At 36.4% G+C, this 14,893-nt stretch overlaps 1 protein-coding gene across 1 annotated transcript in view; it reads left to right on the forward strand.

Annotated features, from left to right (window-relative positions):
- Window positions 1–14,893, forward strand: part of COL25A1 (collagen type XXV alpha 1 chain) — a gene marked incomplete at both ends in the record, with an annotated part of 298,501 nt that overhangs the window by 238,552 nt on the left and 45,056 nt on the right. The window contains 5 exons of the mRNA XM_082758470.1: window positions 2,392–2,445; window positions 3,985–4,011; window positions 6,136–6,180; window positions 11,074–11,106; window positions 11,272–11,307. Of these exons, the coding sequence (XP_082614596.1) occupies window positions 2,392–2,445; window positions 3,985–4,011; window positions 6,136–6,180; window positions 11,074–11,106; window positions 11,272–11,307 (195 nt within the window). The remainder of the gene's footprint in view (window positions 1–2,391; window positions 2,446–3,984; window positions 4,012–6,135; window positions 6,181–11,073; window positions 11,107–11,271; window positions 11,308–14,893) is intronic.

Consider the following 14,893-nt stretch of genomic DNA (forward strand, 5'->3'; position numbering starts at 1 on the left):
ACCAGGGATATAGATATAACTTATGTGCTGTAATTTTTTATTTCATCTTACTACTCCCTGCTTCCATGTATTGACAAGAAAATCAGGTTTTAAAGCAGTGAAAGGGATATTATTGGCATGACAGAAAATGGTTTTATACTAGCCCCCTGTGCTTCTGGCCTTTAGAAACTGAAGGATAATCACTTCAAAAGCATGAAAGCACAAGGTCATCTCTGGACTGGCCTTGTAGGTTTGTCTTCAATCTTTGCCCTTCCCAGAGCCAATGTCTGGTGTGATTATGCCTCTGGCTGGTACTTCCAGAGTTAGAAACATGCAGTGTGTTGGCCATAGGAAAGTCACAAGTGGGCCAGAGACAAAACTGGAGTGAATAGGGATTTACTAGTACTGGGTAACAGCTGTAGGTTTTCATTTGTTTTTCCAAAGTAAGATAACTCTTTTATCCAATTTCTAGCATCTCTTTTTGTTGCTTTCATACCAGTAGCTGTCTGCATTTATAACTCAGATTTGTAAACTTGGGAGGAAAGTGCAATCTTGGGATATCAGCCCTTTGATTAGTGACTTAAGCCCCTTAAAGTGTCAGCCAACTGCAGCTGTTTTAAAATGAAGGAGACAGAAGCAAACTTGTTAGGGTGTGGGATGAGGAGAAACAAGTGCATATCCATTGGTCCCTTCTGCTTCGTTTTGTCAACTGGCAGTTTTCTTCAAGTGCTTTTTAGGTCAATCCCTTGGAACACTTATGCCTAATCTCCAACAGCTTCAAATCCTTACCACTCATATATCAAATGCCTGTGCTACTATATCAGCCTAAAAGCTACTGTAGTACAAAGGAGCCTTGAAAAAAGGGCTGACTCAAATAGCTATGTAATTCCCCGGGGGTTTAATAGCACCTAGCACTTTTTTTTCTCTGGTGAGGAAAATACCTCACTGGAATTTTGCAAGAACCTCAACACTCTTGTTTTATATTTCAAAATAGTCCAACATTTAGTGACATTATTGTATTTTATGTTCCTTTACTTAATTTTAAAATAGAATGGAACCTTCTTCCTTGGAGAACCAAAGAAGGCTCTTATGGAGGATTGGAAAATATTTGTTGTTGCACTTGGAACAAGCCCTTATCTTAACTCTTTTGTAACTTGTGAGAAGAGAGTTGGTTTGTCATGTGTTAGTTCAAGTCCTGTATGAAAATTTCAGCTGAGTTTCTGATAAGAATTATTCTTTCTAATTTGATTATCATGCTGACTATTGTATTTAACTTCTAAGCATTTTATACATTTACATAGCAAAAGACTTACAGAAAAACCTAGCTGAAGGCTTTTTCTGATATTCTTTTGGATGCTACTTTAACATTTTTTGCCACCCCAGAAGTGCAATGTGTTTGTGTAGCTGAGAGTTACAAAAGAATAGGCATGGTTCTTGAGAAACTGAGAAATACTTCTGCAGAAGGTTTCACTCAGCCATCAACCCTAGTTGCTTAACAATGAAGTCCAACCATTGCTTTATCACATCACATAAAATAAATAATACTTTTTTTTCATAAATCTGGGAAATGAATACCAGAAAATGTCATAAAGGTTTTTTTGTTGATGGTATTTTTGTGTTGTTTTTGTTTGTTTGTTTTTGGTATTTGTTTATTGTTTTTTAATTTTGGGGGAAAAAGAAATTTGCAAGTAGTTGTCATTTGTTGATGGACTTTTGAAAGTGACTCGTGACACCTTGAACTGTGGAAGAATTTATATGCTGTCTGTTAAATGTCCCCAAAATTTGGATCATTGATGCTATGCTAAATTTTTTAACAATCTTTTAAATTTAATTTTCAGCCATTGGTACTAGAGTATGTAAAATGGACAAGCAAGGTATATTAAAATAATAATAATAATAATAATAATTTAAAAAGTGCTATCTATTCTTCCAAATTCTTCCATTTCTAGAAATAACCCTTCTCATTTTTCATCACTATCTGCTTTTCTTACGAGACCAGAAGCACAAATGTCAAAGCCATTTAAGATAAGCCTTTCTTGCAGTTATTTCTAAATTGGAGAGAAGAGAGAAACATTGCTAGTCTTTCTGGAAAGAATGTGCTTTTAAGGTTAATTGGACAGCTTTTCAGAATCAAAAGTTTCAGTTCTTTTTTCTGTTTAGTTTCACACCTTTGTATTTCCACCACTTCCCGTAGAATTATTTCTTATCTATACAGGAACTTGAATTTGAGTTAGTCCACTCTAATTGAGGAAATAGTGCATATTAGTACCTGTTTGTGGAGTACATATTCAGGCTGAGCAATCTTAAATTTTATTTATCATGACTTACCTAATATGAGACAGTTCGTGAAACAATGTTAATATACTTCATTATGTCTTTCTTAACTACATTTTTTATTTTCTTTGCGTTTAGGGCGAACCTGGTTTGCCTGGTGTAGCAGGAGAGAAGGGAGCAGCAGGACTTAAGGTTAGTATTGAAAATGGATTAGAAAAAAAAGCACACGGTACGTGAGTGCATATAGATTACAGTCATGCTTCCCAACTTGTGTTTTTATTCTGACTGGATTTTAATGATCTGCTCACTCCAGTGATCTGTGCTGTAAGAGGCTTTACACATTTCACCATAAAGAAGCATTATCTTCTGCTGTGCATGTATAATTCCAGTCAGTGGCACTGACGCATATGCATCCATTGCCAAGTGAATGTGCCTGCAAGTGTTTGGGAATTTGGGGACCTTTTCAGAAAGGCTTTGTTTATGCTCCTTACAATGTGTCTCAGGCTTCTTTTCAAGAGCTACTGTGGTCAATTCTTTGATGAATGTCAGAGTTAAGTCTTGAGCCCTGATCCTGCTATTATGGAAGTTAGCAACAAACCGCATTAGGAACATGTCTAGGCCTGTATTTGCTGCATCAAAATGTCTCTTTGCATTTATGTTATTGTTAAACGAATTTTTTTCCTGCTCTTTTAATATTGGACTAGTGAAATAGAACATAAAGCTTATGATAACTTTGTTTAAAAGAAAGCTCAACATGTCCAACACAATGTGATCTGCGGGCCTCCTGGAATGGGTAATGCTAAATTCTAATCCCATCAGCTGCGAGCGTGCATCTTTGGGGCACATGTGCTCCTCAGCTGATTCTGTGCATCACACTGCTGCTGACGGACAGTTAGGGAAGGCTTTTTACATTTACTGACTGGCTGCTTGTCCATCAGGGATGAAAACAAACCATTTGGGAGCATGACCTTTTCTTACTTTGTATACAGAAGAAGCCAAATTGTGGCGGTTGATGCTTAATTCATATTCACAGCTGTAATCTTTGAGTTGCCTAGCGACCACCAGCTATCAGAAGGGGCAAAGATGAGGCAGAGTGCATTTCTGAGCCAAAATCACAGAGTTGAGCTGTCAGGGTCATGCTCAGTGTGCAAAAGTGCGTTTGCCATTGAGCCAGTTTCTCAAGCAAATTATAATTAAAAATAAAGGCTATAAGCCATCTTTTTGTTACACAGAATGTCAGGAGCAATAAAGACTCATTGCTTTGAATCAATTATGAATTATATCGAGACACTTAAGGCTTTCTGTTTCTCACATGGAGCCTTCTAAGCCATTAATAGAATCATAAGACTTTTCCCTCACATTCAACCTTTGGATTTTTCCTTCATTTATTCCCAAAATAAGGGAATACATGCAGAAGTCATTTCTGTCACAATAGGCCATCCCACAAACATATATGCCTGTTTGTCAGGGTTTAATCTAGAACAAAGGAGGAAGAAAACTTAAAAAACAAAACAAAAAACTTTTCATGCAAAAAAATTAATCTTTTAAAATTATGTCAAAAATGTATTGTCTGTTGAGTTCTACTAAATTGACTTATCATTTATAGAAGATTTATTTGGATTTTGTCATTTGAAACAGTGTCATCAATAGTGACATAACAATAATATTAACATTTCAAATTTTGCTCATGTTAGTAACTTATGACTTCTCTGCTCCACTTACTTCAATCAGGGTGACCCTGGAGAGAGAGGAGAAAAGGTAAGGCATATTTTGCTTCTTTTGTTGTTATGTTTTTTGAGGACCGTCACTGCACTGTTTCTGAGTTTACAAAAAATGAATGCAGCTACAGCCTACATCTTGAGACTCATTGTGCAGCTTTTGCTAATGTCAAATAATACTAATACAAGTTACTCCTCCTGGGAATACTGTGGTGGGATTTCTCATGGAGAGCAGTGGTCATGTGTTAAAGGCTGCACTGTTGAACAACACTGCACCTAACCATTACTGTTAGCATCAGAAGAAGATGAGTTTGTTAGGATAAATGCAAATGCCAAACATTACTTGTAACTTGGTTTTGATGCTCTGTTACCTGTGGGGAGTAAAACAATTAGGTAACAGAGTGATAATTACACAGACTCCACAAGACATATGGCCATGCAGAGAGGAGACAAGCTCCATGCTGCAAAATGTGAGTGCAATTCTCACCTTTCAGGTGAAGTTGCTGGTAGGAGCACCCATGTTAGAGTAAATGCTGAGTGTGAGTCAAGCCTCTGCATCTCTGCAAGGACAGTCTGAGAAACGCTGTAAGCCTTGTTTTGAGCAGGAATCTGCACACAGGCTCATCTCCTGTCAGTAAACTGATGCATGCTTTTTTAAAAAGGAAGCTGCTTGTATTCAGGTGCTATTTGCTCTTGAGAAATGCTTGCCTGTCCAGCTTCAATTTGCAGCTGCAATTAAATTTCACTTTCAGATCCATGTAGTAGCAGCTGCAAGCATGCTTTGAAAAGGCAATTCACATACAAGAATATCATAAAATTAATCCAGGGAAGTCTTGAAAGTGTATACCCCACGTATAGAAGTATATAATTGGGAATCTCTTCATGAAATCATTACTTTTTGTTAAAATTGTGTTTTTAGGGGAACTCCAGGGATCCTTTGTTTGCTTTCAGTTACAAAGGGAATATAACAACAAATTCTAATATATTCTGGATTTCTGTTACTTACAATCATTATGTTTCCCTGTAGTCATCTATTGTCTTTCCCTAAAAAAAAGTAACTGTAAATGTCCTCTATGTGCTTCATCATGTCAAATGGACTTGGAATATCATTCCTAGCAGTAACTATTGCATGTTTCATCATGCCCTTAATTAGAGAGTTGCTTGACTGCTAGCTAGCTCCCCTTGTGTTAGTGACTGCGGTATACAAAACTTTCTCTGTTACAAGTTCTCTGAATGGAATTTTACATTAAGGTTTTCAGAGCAATATGACAGGTGTTGAATTAGTATTGTTATTTGAATATTACTACTGATTATCTGACAAAGAACCAATATGTTTTTAGCATATTTAGAGTCAATATTTATCAATACTTTTGGCATTTAAAATGTTTCTTGCACTCAAGTCCCACAGACATTTTTGGCCTAGATCTTCACATATAGCAGACCTTTTCATGTACTCTGGTCTTACTATATGGCTGAATTAAAAATAAAGAGTATTCTTATAGATAAAAATTTTGAAGTGTTTCTTTAAAAAATTGTTTTTAAAACAGGGAATGTCTACCCAGTCATAAAGAATTTCTCTGAATATCTTTTTTTTTTTTTTTAATAATAAACAATATATAGAATTTATGTAGAGATAACCACCATTTTGGTGGCTGTTTGAACGAGTGGAATTAGAAGTTTTTCTGGTTCATGAATCATTCATGGAAGTACTTCAAACTCAGAGTTTATACCATACATCATTTGAGAATCCTAACACTAAGTAATTGGGTAACTGTGAACTGAATTTGATAAGGTGTGTTTAGGTGAGTATCTCTGTTGGGAAAAAAAAATATGTACTGGTAATTCAAAATGCTGAACCATCATGAAATCATTCCTTTGTTGCTAAACCATGATGAATTGGGCAAGTCTGTTGGCTATACCAACAGAAAGATAGTTATTTGATAGTTTATGTGTTTCTGAGAATCTGTGAAAGGTTTATAGAGAAGACTATATTCAAGCAACAGATGTAGCAGCTATAAAACCCACACTTCCTGACCATGTCATAGAGAGATTGACTACCTGATTAACAGAATTAGCTTCCTAATCATGGTTGAATGCTGACTCCTCTCTGCATGCTGTGTGCTTACATAAAATCATTAATAAAATACATTTATTTTAATTACAGGGTGATGCTGGAGAAAATGGACCAAAGGGTGACACAGGAGAAAAGGTATACTTTGTATCGATAGAGAATAAAATGTGGTGTTGGCATGCTTCAGTCTAAACAACTAATGAAAATAATAATTTGATCAAAAGGAAAATGCATTTTAAACTTCCTTGTAAATATGTTGAACATCTGACTGGGTTCATTCTTATGAACAGCAGAAAAAAGGTCACTGTTCTGCCCAATTAAGTACAAAATTCCTGACTTTATGCAGAAGCAGCTTTAGTACAGAATATATCAGCATCAGGACTCCTCTTAGCTGATACGTGCAATGTACAGAAACTTTGGATACAACCTGCAAGACTGTTGTTATTGTGTCTGGTAAATTACATCCATTTCAGATATATCCTAGCAGTTCACATTTCCCACTCTCAGTTACCTTTGAAGAAAGGGACTAAACCAGTATGGTATCATGGTAGCTAACTTCCTTCCAAGCAACCAGCTGGACAAATGAGAGTTGAATATAAAAACTACATTTTATATTTTTTTAACAGGTGATATCAGCAATAATGTCACTTAATACCTTAGTTCACTGCTGCAAAGTACCAACAGGTAGTAGTCACTGTAGAGTAGAAGTTGTTAAAATTATATATATATATATTTTTTTTCTTTTGCTTTATTTTATGTGAGGCTTATTCTGTATCTCTACACAAAAGATCAAAATTGAACTTGAGTTTTTAAATGTGTTTTATATATACAAGTCAAGAGTCTTTATTTTAGCAGTCAGAACAAAGCCTGTGGAGCACAGAAAGAAGGGTTTGTCATAATGGTCTCCTCTACCCACATAATCTTACCTATTTATGATGTATCCTTTTGAGTAGATGTTGTATAATGCTTATTACCACTAGTTTGAAACTCATATGCTTCTAAAAACATTCAGTTCATCCTATACTTGGGCAGAAGCACAAAAATTTATTGTGTCCTTCTCATTCTCCCCTGCCCCACATGTTTAATTGCATAACCAACTCAGATCAGAGTGTACTGCAAGGAGATGTTTATGATAGATTTATCAAAATGCTGGTAAGGAATGCATGCAAATTTCTCAGGCCCTATAATTTGGAAACAGTATTCATGAACACAAAGATATTATAGGGCATATTCTAAAATCAGATCTTAAAAATAGTCATTAGGTTTAAGAATACCCAAGTTCTTTCATTTCAAGAGTTCATTTAAATAATACTTCATTTGCAGTCTTGTTTATTAGTCCAGATTAAAATCTCAAAAACCTTATTTAGTTACATACACAGGGTATTCCAATAAAGTCTTCTTAATCCACTTTCATGAGATTTAAGAGCATAATCTCTAGGCAAATATGAGATTTTTATTCAGACATAGTCTGGCAGCAAGTAAACAGGAAGTTTATAATCAACCTGGGCAGTCGAGTGTAGCTTTCTTTGTTGCTTTGCTATTTTATCAACTGTGAGAGTAAGCCTATCCGTTAATACGCCTGTGATGCACTGTGGTCTGCAGTGCATGCTTCTCCTTGCTTGGGACCTTGTTTAATGAAAATAAAAAAAAATATGTCTTGCTCTTCTAGTGGGAGATCCTTTCTTCATGAGTATAGTTTTTTGTAACATTTCTGTATTTAATCAGTTTGGGATCAACTTGTGGAAAGTGTAGGTCATCAGGAGATTTCCTATACTTCAGTATCTAAAGAAATTTCAATATATTTGTTGGACTTCACAGTACAGAAGTCTCCCATCTCCTCAAGCTATTTTTATAAGTTTCAGAGGTGGTGTGGTGACATGGAAATACATGTGCATGCTGTTTGCATGGAGTGCATTGCTCTAATAGTGGTGGGCTGGCATCCACTGCGTGAATTCTTAGGACAGAATATGCAAAACTGTGGCTTAGTTAACATTTTTTCTCCCCATTTTTCTTGCCTGCTACGCAAAGTGCCACTCAAAAAAATATCCAGATCTTGTAGGAGAGCTGCAGCTTAATGTTTCCAAAAGATATCTCTGCAAAAAGCGCTTTGCTAGGGAGCTTAGAAGGATGTATTTTGACAGATAATATAGGAACAAGAATTAAACATGGTGTCATTACATTACATTTGCACTGCTTAGCAAGGATTGTGTTCTTTCCTGCTGTTCATCATAGGGGAAAGATTTTGCTACATGATCATTGAATATAATTCAGGCATGAATTTGCCTAGCAATTATTAATCATGCTAGTGATAGAGGAACTAAGAATGTCTATTACAGCCAGATTTAATTAATATGTTCACAAAGCCTTGATTTTTTTTTTCCCTGCATATCTTTTTCTTTCTTGTTTTCAGTTTCTTTTTTTCAGTTGCCATGATCATCTCAAAGAGTTACATTTACTGGACTGTTCTGCTATAATTCAGAGCATCAGAGTAGCACAGTGGCATTCCCTTTGTGTTTCCTCTGGCTATTTTCTACTGGGGCAAGAGTTTAACATAGAAAACCGTACTTTTTTTGTTGTCTTAAAAGAAGCAGATGGAATCAAGTCCCAGCAAATTTCACAGCCCAGCCTTATTAACGCATTATGGCTTACACAAGTCTTCTGATATATTTTTTCCCTACTACACAACTTATGCCTTGTATTTGGGTAGCTCTGAAATGTCTGGGGCATGTGTTCCATTATGGAACTTCACTACCAGATGAAAATTGACAGTTTTTGCCAGCTGAACACCTGCAGAGAGGAGTTCATGACTTACTAAGTATCCATTCATAAATAAACTTTTTAAGAGAACTACTGGAGGTATTGTTCAGAGATGAGATAAGGCTAGTACTGGTTCAGTTCTCAGCTGTTCAACCACTTACATGTATGTGCCTTCCTTGGTCAGTAAACAAGACATTTTATATAAGTAAATGCAGAGTCTATTACACTAAATTATCATGCCACATGTTTAAGAGATTTAATTCATAGAAACGTAAAAGCATTTCTTTAAAATATTAAGTGATGTTTCTGTGAATATTTATATATTCACACTAAATATTTATTAGCATGGTGAGAGAGGTCAGGTGGCAACAGTTTCAGACTTGGTTTTAGGAATTGGCTCCTATTTGTGCAATTAGTATAAGTTTTCTTTCTGCCCAATAGATCTCAGAAACACAGGCTTGGGTACATACTTCTTGACCTGTGATTTAAAAAGGAAACCGACTTCGCTGAGTAGTCCTACTTTGAAGACAGTGCCAATGCCAGACTTGAGTTCTTATTCCTGCTTTTCTATTGTAGCCTTGGCGTCTGGAAATTACCAACTATCTTTCTTGTGTGTGCGTGTTCCCCTGCTAAAGTTTCTTCATTTCTAAGCTGTCTGACTCATCAGAGAACTGAGAACATGCTGTGCCGTATATTTTTCTTTAATCCCATATTAATTTTCATTCTTATGTGAAGGTGGATTATAAATACTTTATAAATACTCTTATCTCCCCCATATCCATCATTATCCTTTAAAATGTTTAACTTGTGAATGTCTCTTACCAGTTGCTTTGCCAGTTTATAGCTATAAAAAGTCCTTGAAGCTTTGCAGTTGTACATGCTTGTAAGGGATATCAGCTGTATCACTCATGCATGTCTGTCAAGATGAGGCAGCTCAGGTTTCCAGACATGAATCAACCCTTCATAAAACTGACTTTTTTTTTTTTTTTTTCTTCACACATGAGAGCACTGTGGTAACTGTGTAGAGGAAATCTATTTTTCTTCTTCAAAAAGTAGTGAACACGTTACATGGTACCATTTAATTTTATTACACTGTTAAAAATATATATATATACCTAAAACAAATTTTAAACTATGGCATTCCCAAAATGCTTCCTCCAGCTTCACTGAACCACCAGGAATAGATACTCTGCTTAAACATCTTCAAAGTGGATTACACTACTGGCTCCTGTTCTACCTATGTAAATCACCAACAGGCTGTTGAGGAGCCTGCAGTTGCTGCTGTGTAGCAACCTGTTATTTTCAATGAACAATCCCAATTTATTTTGAGTAACAAATAATGAGGCAGTTCTTCAAATAAAAGCAATCTAGCCATCTTCAACAGCCTGTATTTTGACTAGCAATTTTTTTCCTTAGTTTAGCTTTTTCCATATTTTTGGCATGCCGTTTAAGAAAAAAATGCAGCAAATGTGTACACAATAATTTTAAGGATCCTGTAGCAGTTACACAAAATGAACTGGGAGCTAAAATCTTCCCTACTGGGTCACTTGCCAATTCTCTGACTGTGTGTGTATCACTGCCTATCAAGTCCAATAACACAGGAGAACTCTTTTTGAATGCAAGATGTTTCTTCAGAACAAAATTTTTTCCTGAATTCGTAAATTACTGTAGTCATCTTATCCTGTAATGTACAACACTTAACTGCATTGAACTATCAGTTTAAATAGGCTGAAGAGCTGTGGAAATTAAGCTATGACCTGTCCTGATGGTCACTGTTTTTTCAAGGCTTACCTTCATTAGCACAAAAAGCTTCGTCAGTCGAGACCTGATACTTGCCGTCTGCAGAACCAGGTCAAAAAGATCACTTATACACTTTGTAAATGGCAGTAAATGATTTTTAATGTATACCAGCAATTTAGAAATGCCAAACTATGTTCCATCTCCTGGCTTTATGAAGCACATTTATACAAAATCTGCAATTATTGCATCTACATTACTGGTTGTGAAATTTGAGGTTAATTATTGTGCTGTTTGAAACTAACTCTGTCCAAATGTTCTTTAAAATAATACTGCTTCTTTTCTGAATCATTTTGATTTAATTTCAATGGATAAATTTCTATGTAGCATCACAGAAAATTGGTACTCTTGCTATACAGTTATTTTGCTACATAATCTTGCTATAACCTTGCATATTTTGCTGTATCTCTTTCCTTAAAAAAAAAAAAATAATGTATATGTAATAAGTACGATTGTTTCTTGTGGATTTTCTGTCAGGGTGACCCTGGTTCATCTGCTGCAGGAATTAAGGTAATTTAATGTTTAAAGCAGTTGCACGGGAAGAAGTGGGGTGGCTGGTCTGTGTTACTTTGTACTGTCACAACTGTTTCAGGTACCATTAATGTTATGATTTTCCCCAACCTTATTTTTAATTCATTTTGTCAGATTTCATACCTTTCATATCTTTTCTTTTAGGGTGAACCTGGTGAATCTGGGCGACCTGGACAAAAGGTATAAATTGGAAATTCTTGTGTCTTTTTTTCTTCACTGTCAGATTTGTGATAAAACTTGTTATGCAGATGTTACCAGTGACATTTACCTCTACTAGGATAATCCCAAGGCTTTACAATTTAACAGCCCAAGACTTGTACAATTGTTTTTTTATATGGTCATTTTGTATTTTAAAAAGCACAGGAATGATACTAATTAGCATGAAAGGCAATATTAGAATAACCCACTTCCTCTTCTAGTGACAGAGCACTTCTTGTATTGAAAGCTTACGCAATTGCAGCTGGTGAGACTAACAAAGAATGGCTCTGCTACTTGAATGATCACAAGTTAACCTTGCATGTTTGACTGAATATTAACCTTTAGATTATGGGACATTATTACATCTCATTAGGAAGAAAATAAATGCTGACTAGAATCCCTTTTCCATGCACTTGTAAGAGGAATCAAACTATCAGAGATATGCAATGGCTAATGCTGCTTCATTCTTTCTTCCTGAGGAAGAAATTCCCCTGGGTGCCATGTAGCCAAGGCTGGTTATTTTATTTTATTTTATCTTTTTGCAAGTAAAGATCCAGCAGGAGCTGTATTGACTCTGTGCTGCATGAGGCCCTATGAAGCTGGGGAATTTCCCCTTTGAATCCACAGTCCATCAAACATAGTGAATGCTGTGCCTTCGGCTGCCTTTCAGGAGAGTAGGAGGCAGGTCCTGCTGGGAGAAATGGTGAAAGGGCAAAGAGAAGAGACAATGAGGGAACCAGATTTTTGCTTTGCAGTACTTGTTTCCCTCTGGAGCCTTCAGCACCGTTCTTGCGTCTTATAACTGAAAATCACCCACTGCTGCCAGAGTGGAGCAAAGCCCAGCTGAAGGTTGAGTGAGCAGGTATTCCAGCCAGCCAGCCAGCCAAGAGCTAAAATTCTATATGGTGAATGACAGTACAGCTGTTTCTAATACTCAGGGCCTTTACGTGACTAAGCAAAACCCCTGAACATACATTAATGTAAAATGAGAAGTAGAGTCTTTTTGTTTGAGAAATATTAATTGTCATCAATTATAACAGACTAAACAAAGACTATTATGGTTGCAAATGCAGTTCTTTAGTAAAATGCAGTTTTAATTAGAGAAAGTAATCATACTAGTTTAAAGCTATCTAATCTGTGGAATCATTAAGCGTGTGCGTTCTGCACTGTGTGCTCTGCTTGGGTAATAAACTAGAAAATGCACTTAAGAGCCTGTTGAGATTCATCTTCTCATTAGCTGGCTGCCATGGAGGTAAAAGCAGCAGTGATTTATCAGCAGGCTCCTGCATCTCAGTCCCCAGGCACTCAGGTTTGATCTCGTTTATGTAATATAGATAAGTGAGAGGCATGCAGTTCAGACTTTGTATAGTCTCAGCTTGTTGTTCGCACCAAAGGGGGCTTAATGCATTCTTTCCACATCACCTCACAAACTCCCAATATGCCACCTCCCTGTGCCCAGCCAGGGAGCTCCCATAATACACAGCAGCTCCCATAATACGCTCTCTCAGAGTGCCTCGTCCAGCCAGGTGTCCCACATCTGCCATCCTGCCCCTGTTCAGCAGGAACTTGCTCACCCCACCAGAGGCTGGGGGTAGCCTTTTCTCAAACAGACGTATGTCTGTGCCCCCTACATCGCCTCTCTTCTTCATCCCCTACCATGCTCCATTCCTATTTCCTTCCTGGATCTTCCTTCTTTATATATTACTTCTTCCTCTTCTTCCATTTACTCCTTATCCATCTTCTAAGAACAGATATATATTGAGCTGTCCACCTGAACATTATTTACATGAGATGAGGTGTGATGGTGTCTGAATGGCCTGACAAGGCTGTTGTGTGCCATATGTTGTATTGCAGAGGCGATAGAACAACCTGCCCTGCCAACCCTAACATTATGAGGTGGATTTAGTGTACAGCCTCTGCTTCTTCAAATGTCATTGTTCTCTTTAATCATACTCACATATTTTGTATTATGAAAGGTCCAGAAAATAAAATGTTATGCATCATCTACGATACTAATTTTAATGAAGCGTTAATGGTTTCATTGTTCTACATTCTTTCCATCTTTGAGGGGCATCTTAATTGGTTTAGAGTACTGTGAAGTTGAAGTGGCCTTGCTGGATCCTCTCTGCTTGTTACATGTGGTTCCCTAGGGGTTAGCTCTGTCCCAAGACTAAACAGTGACCTACTGCAGCAATATTAATAGATTTATCAGTTCTAATTATTCAAATTCTGAGCTTAGACGTGAAACTTAGTGCTTCACAGTTGGATGAGGGTAGGTCATATTAGCTGTGTGACATGTATGGCTACTCAGGTAAGAAAGTGAAAGATGAAGAGAGGTTTGGTAGCTAGCATTTTGTCAGGATTGAGTGTAATGGAGACTGTTTAATGGATTATTCTTTTGCAAGAGTGACAACCCATTTCCTGCTTTAGAAAGTGTTAGGCAATAAACCAAGAGCTAGAGTCCACTCTTTCATCTCATTTTATAGTTAATATTTTCAGACTGGATTCTTCCCTGTGCTTTTAGGCAGTATGAATACTTAAAATGTTGGAGTGACTGAAATGGACAAAGAAGCTGTTATCAGATCCAGCTATAACATGTAAAAATTACTCCATTTGGTAAAACAATTTGCAGACCCTCTATTGTGTTTTTCAGCAGTGTTTTTTGTGGCAGAATGTAATTTTATTATTAGTGCTTCAAGTCTGGTTAATATTATTGCCTCAAAGTGTTTTGGGGTACTGTAGTCTGAGGAACATCTGTATGCATGTGGGTTTTTGGGTTTTTTTTGAGTATATACATGCATACATATCTGTATAGATGAGTGAATACATGGAAGTATATATGTATGTGTATACACACATACGAAATGTTTTAATAGCAAAATCTGTACAAATCAGCCCAAACCACAGAGCAGAAATCTGGATTTCTGTAAAGCTCAAGAGTGTACAAAATCTGGAATATAGTTCAACTTGTTATAAAGGTAAAAGTTGGCTTCAGAGTTCAGACATGAGCTTCTAGAAAGTTCAGGGAATATTGAGATCCAATGTGCTGGTTTGAATCCACATGTGTAATAAAATAAAGTCTACAGCCTTTAAAATAATGTTTTCTTCACATGTTATTGCTATCTTTTTTGTTGTTGTTCATCATTTTTATTTCCCTAGACAACATCTTTCTATTTAGCTGATACCTCAAAATCCCCATGTGTGAGAATGTTGTAATAGGCTTTCTTGTCTTAGACTAATATCAACTTCATTTCAAAATAAATGCATTCAGCTTTCTATTCTTGTTAACAATTTACCCTTGCAAATGCTGTATTATAGGTCATTTTATTGCAATTTTAAATAAGTAAGGCATTTCTGGGTAAAGCTGTAGAAGGTTATATTCCTGCTATCCTTCATGACACCATATATATTCAGAGATAAATACCAAGCACTGAAATGATGCAGCAGATAGGTCTATAAAAATGATGGTGCAGTTGTAATTAGGCAGTCCTGCTTGAATTGCACAATTTAAACCTGAATTACTTTCTAGCTAAATCAGATAGTTATGCAGCACAATATCTATCTCAGA

Source organism: Aythya marila (assembly GCF_965140915.1).
Source record: "Aythya marila genome assembly, chromosome: 4".
NCBI classification, from domain to species: Eukaryota; Metazoa; Chordata; class Aves; order Anseriformes; family Anatidae; genus Aythya; species Aythya marila.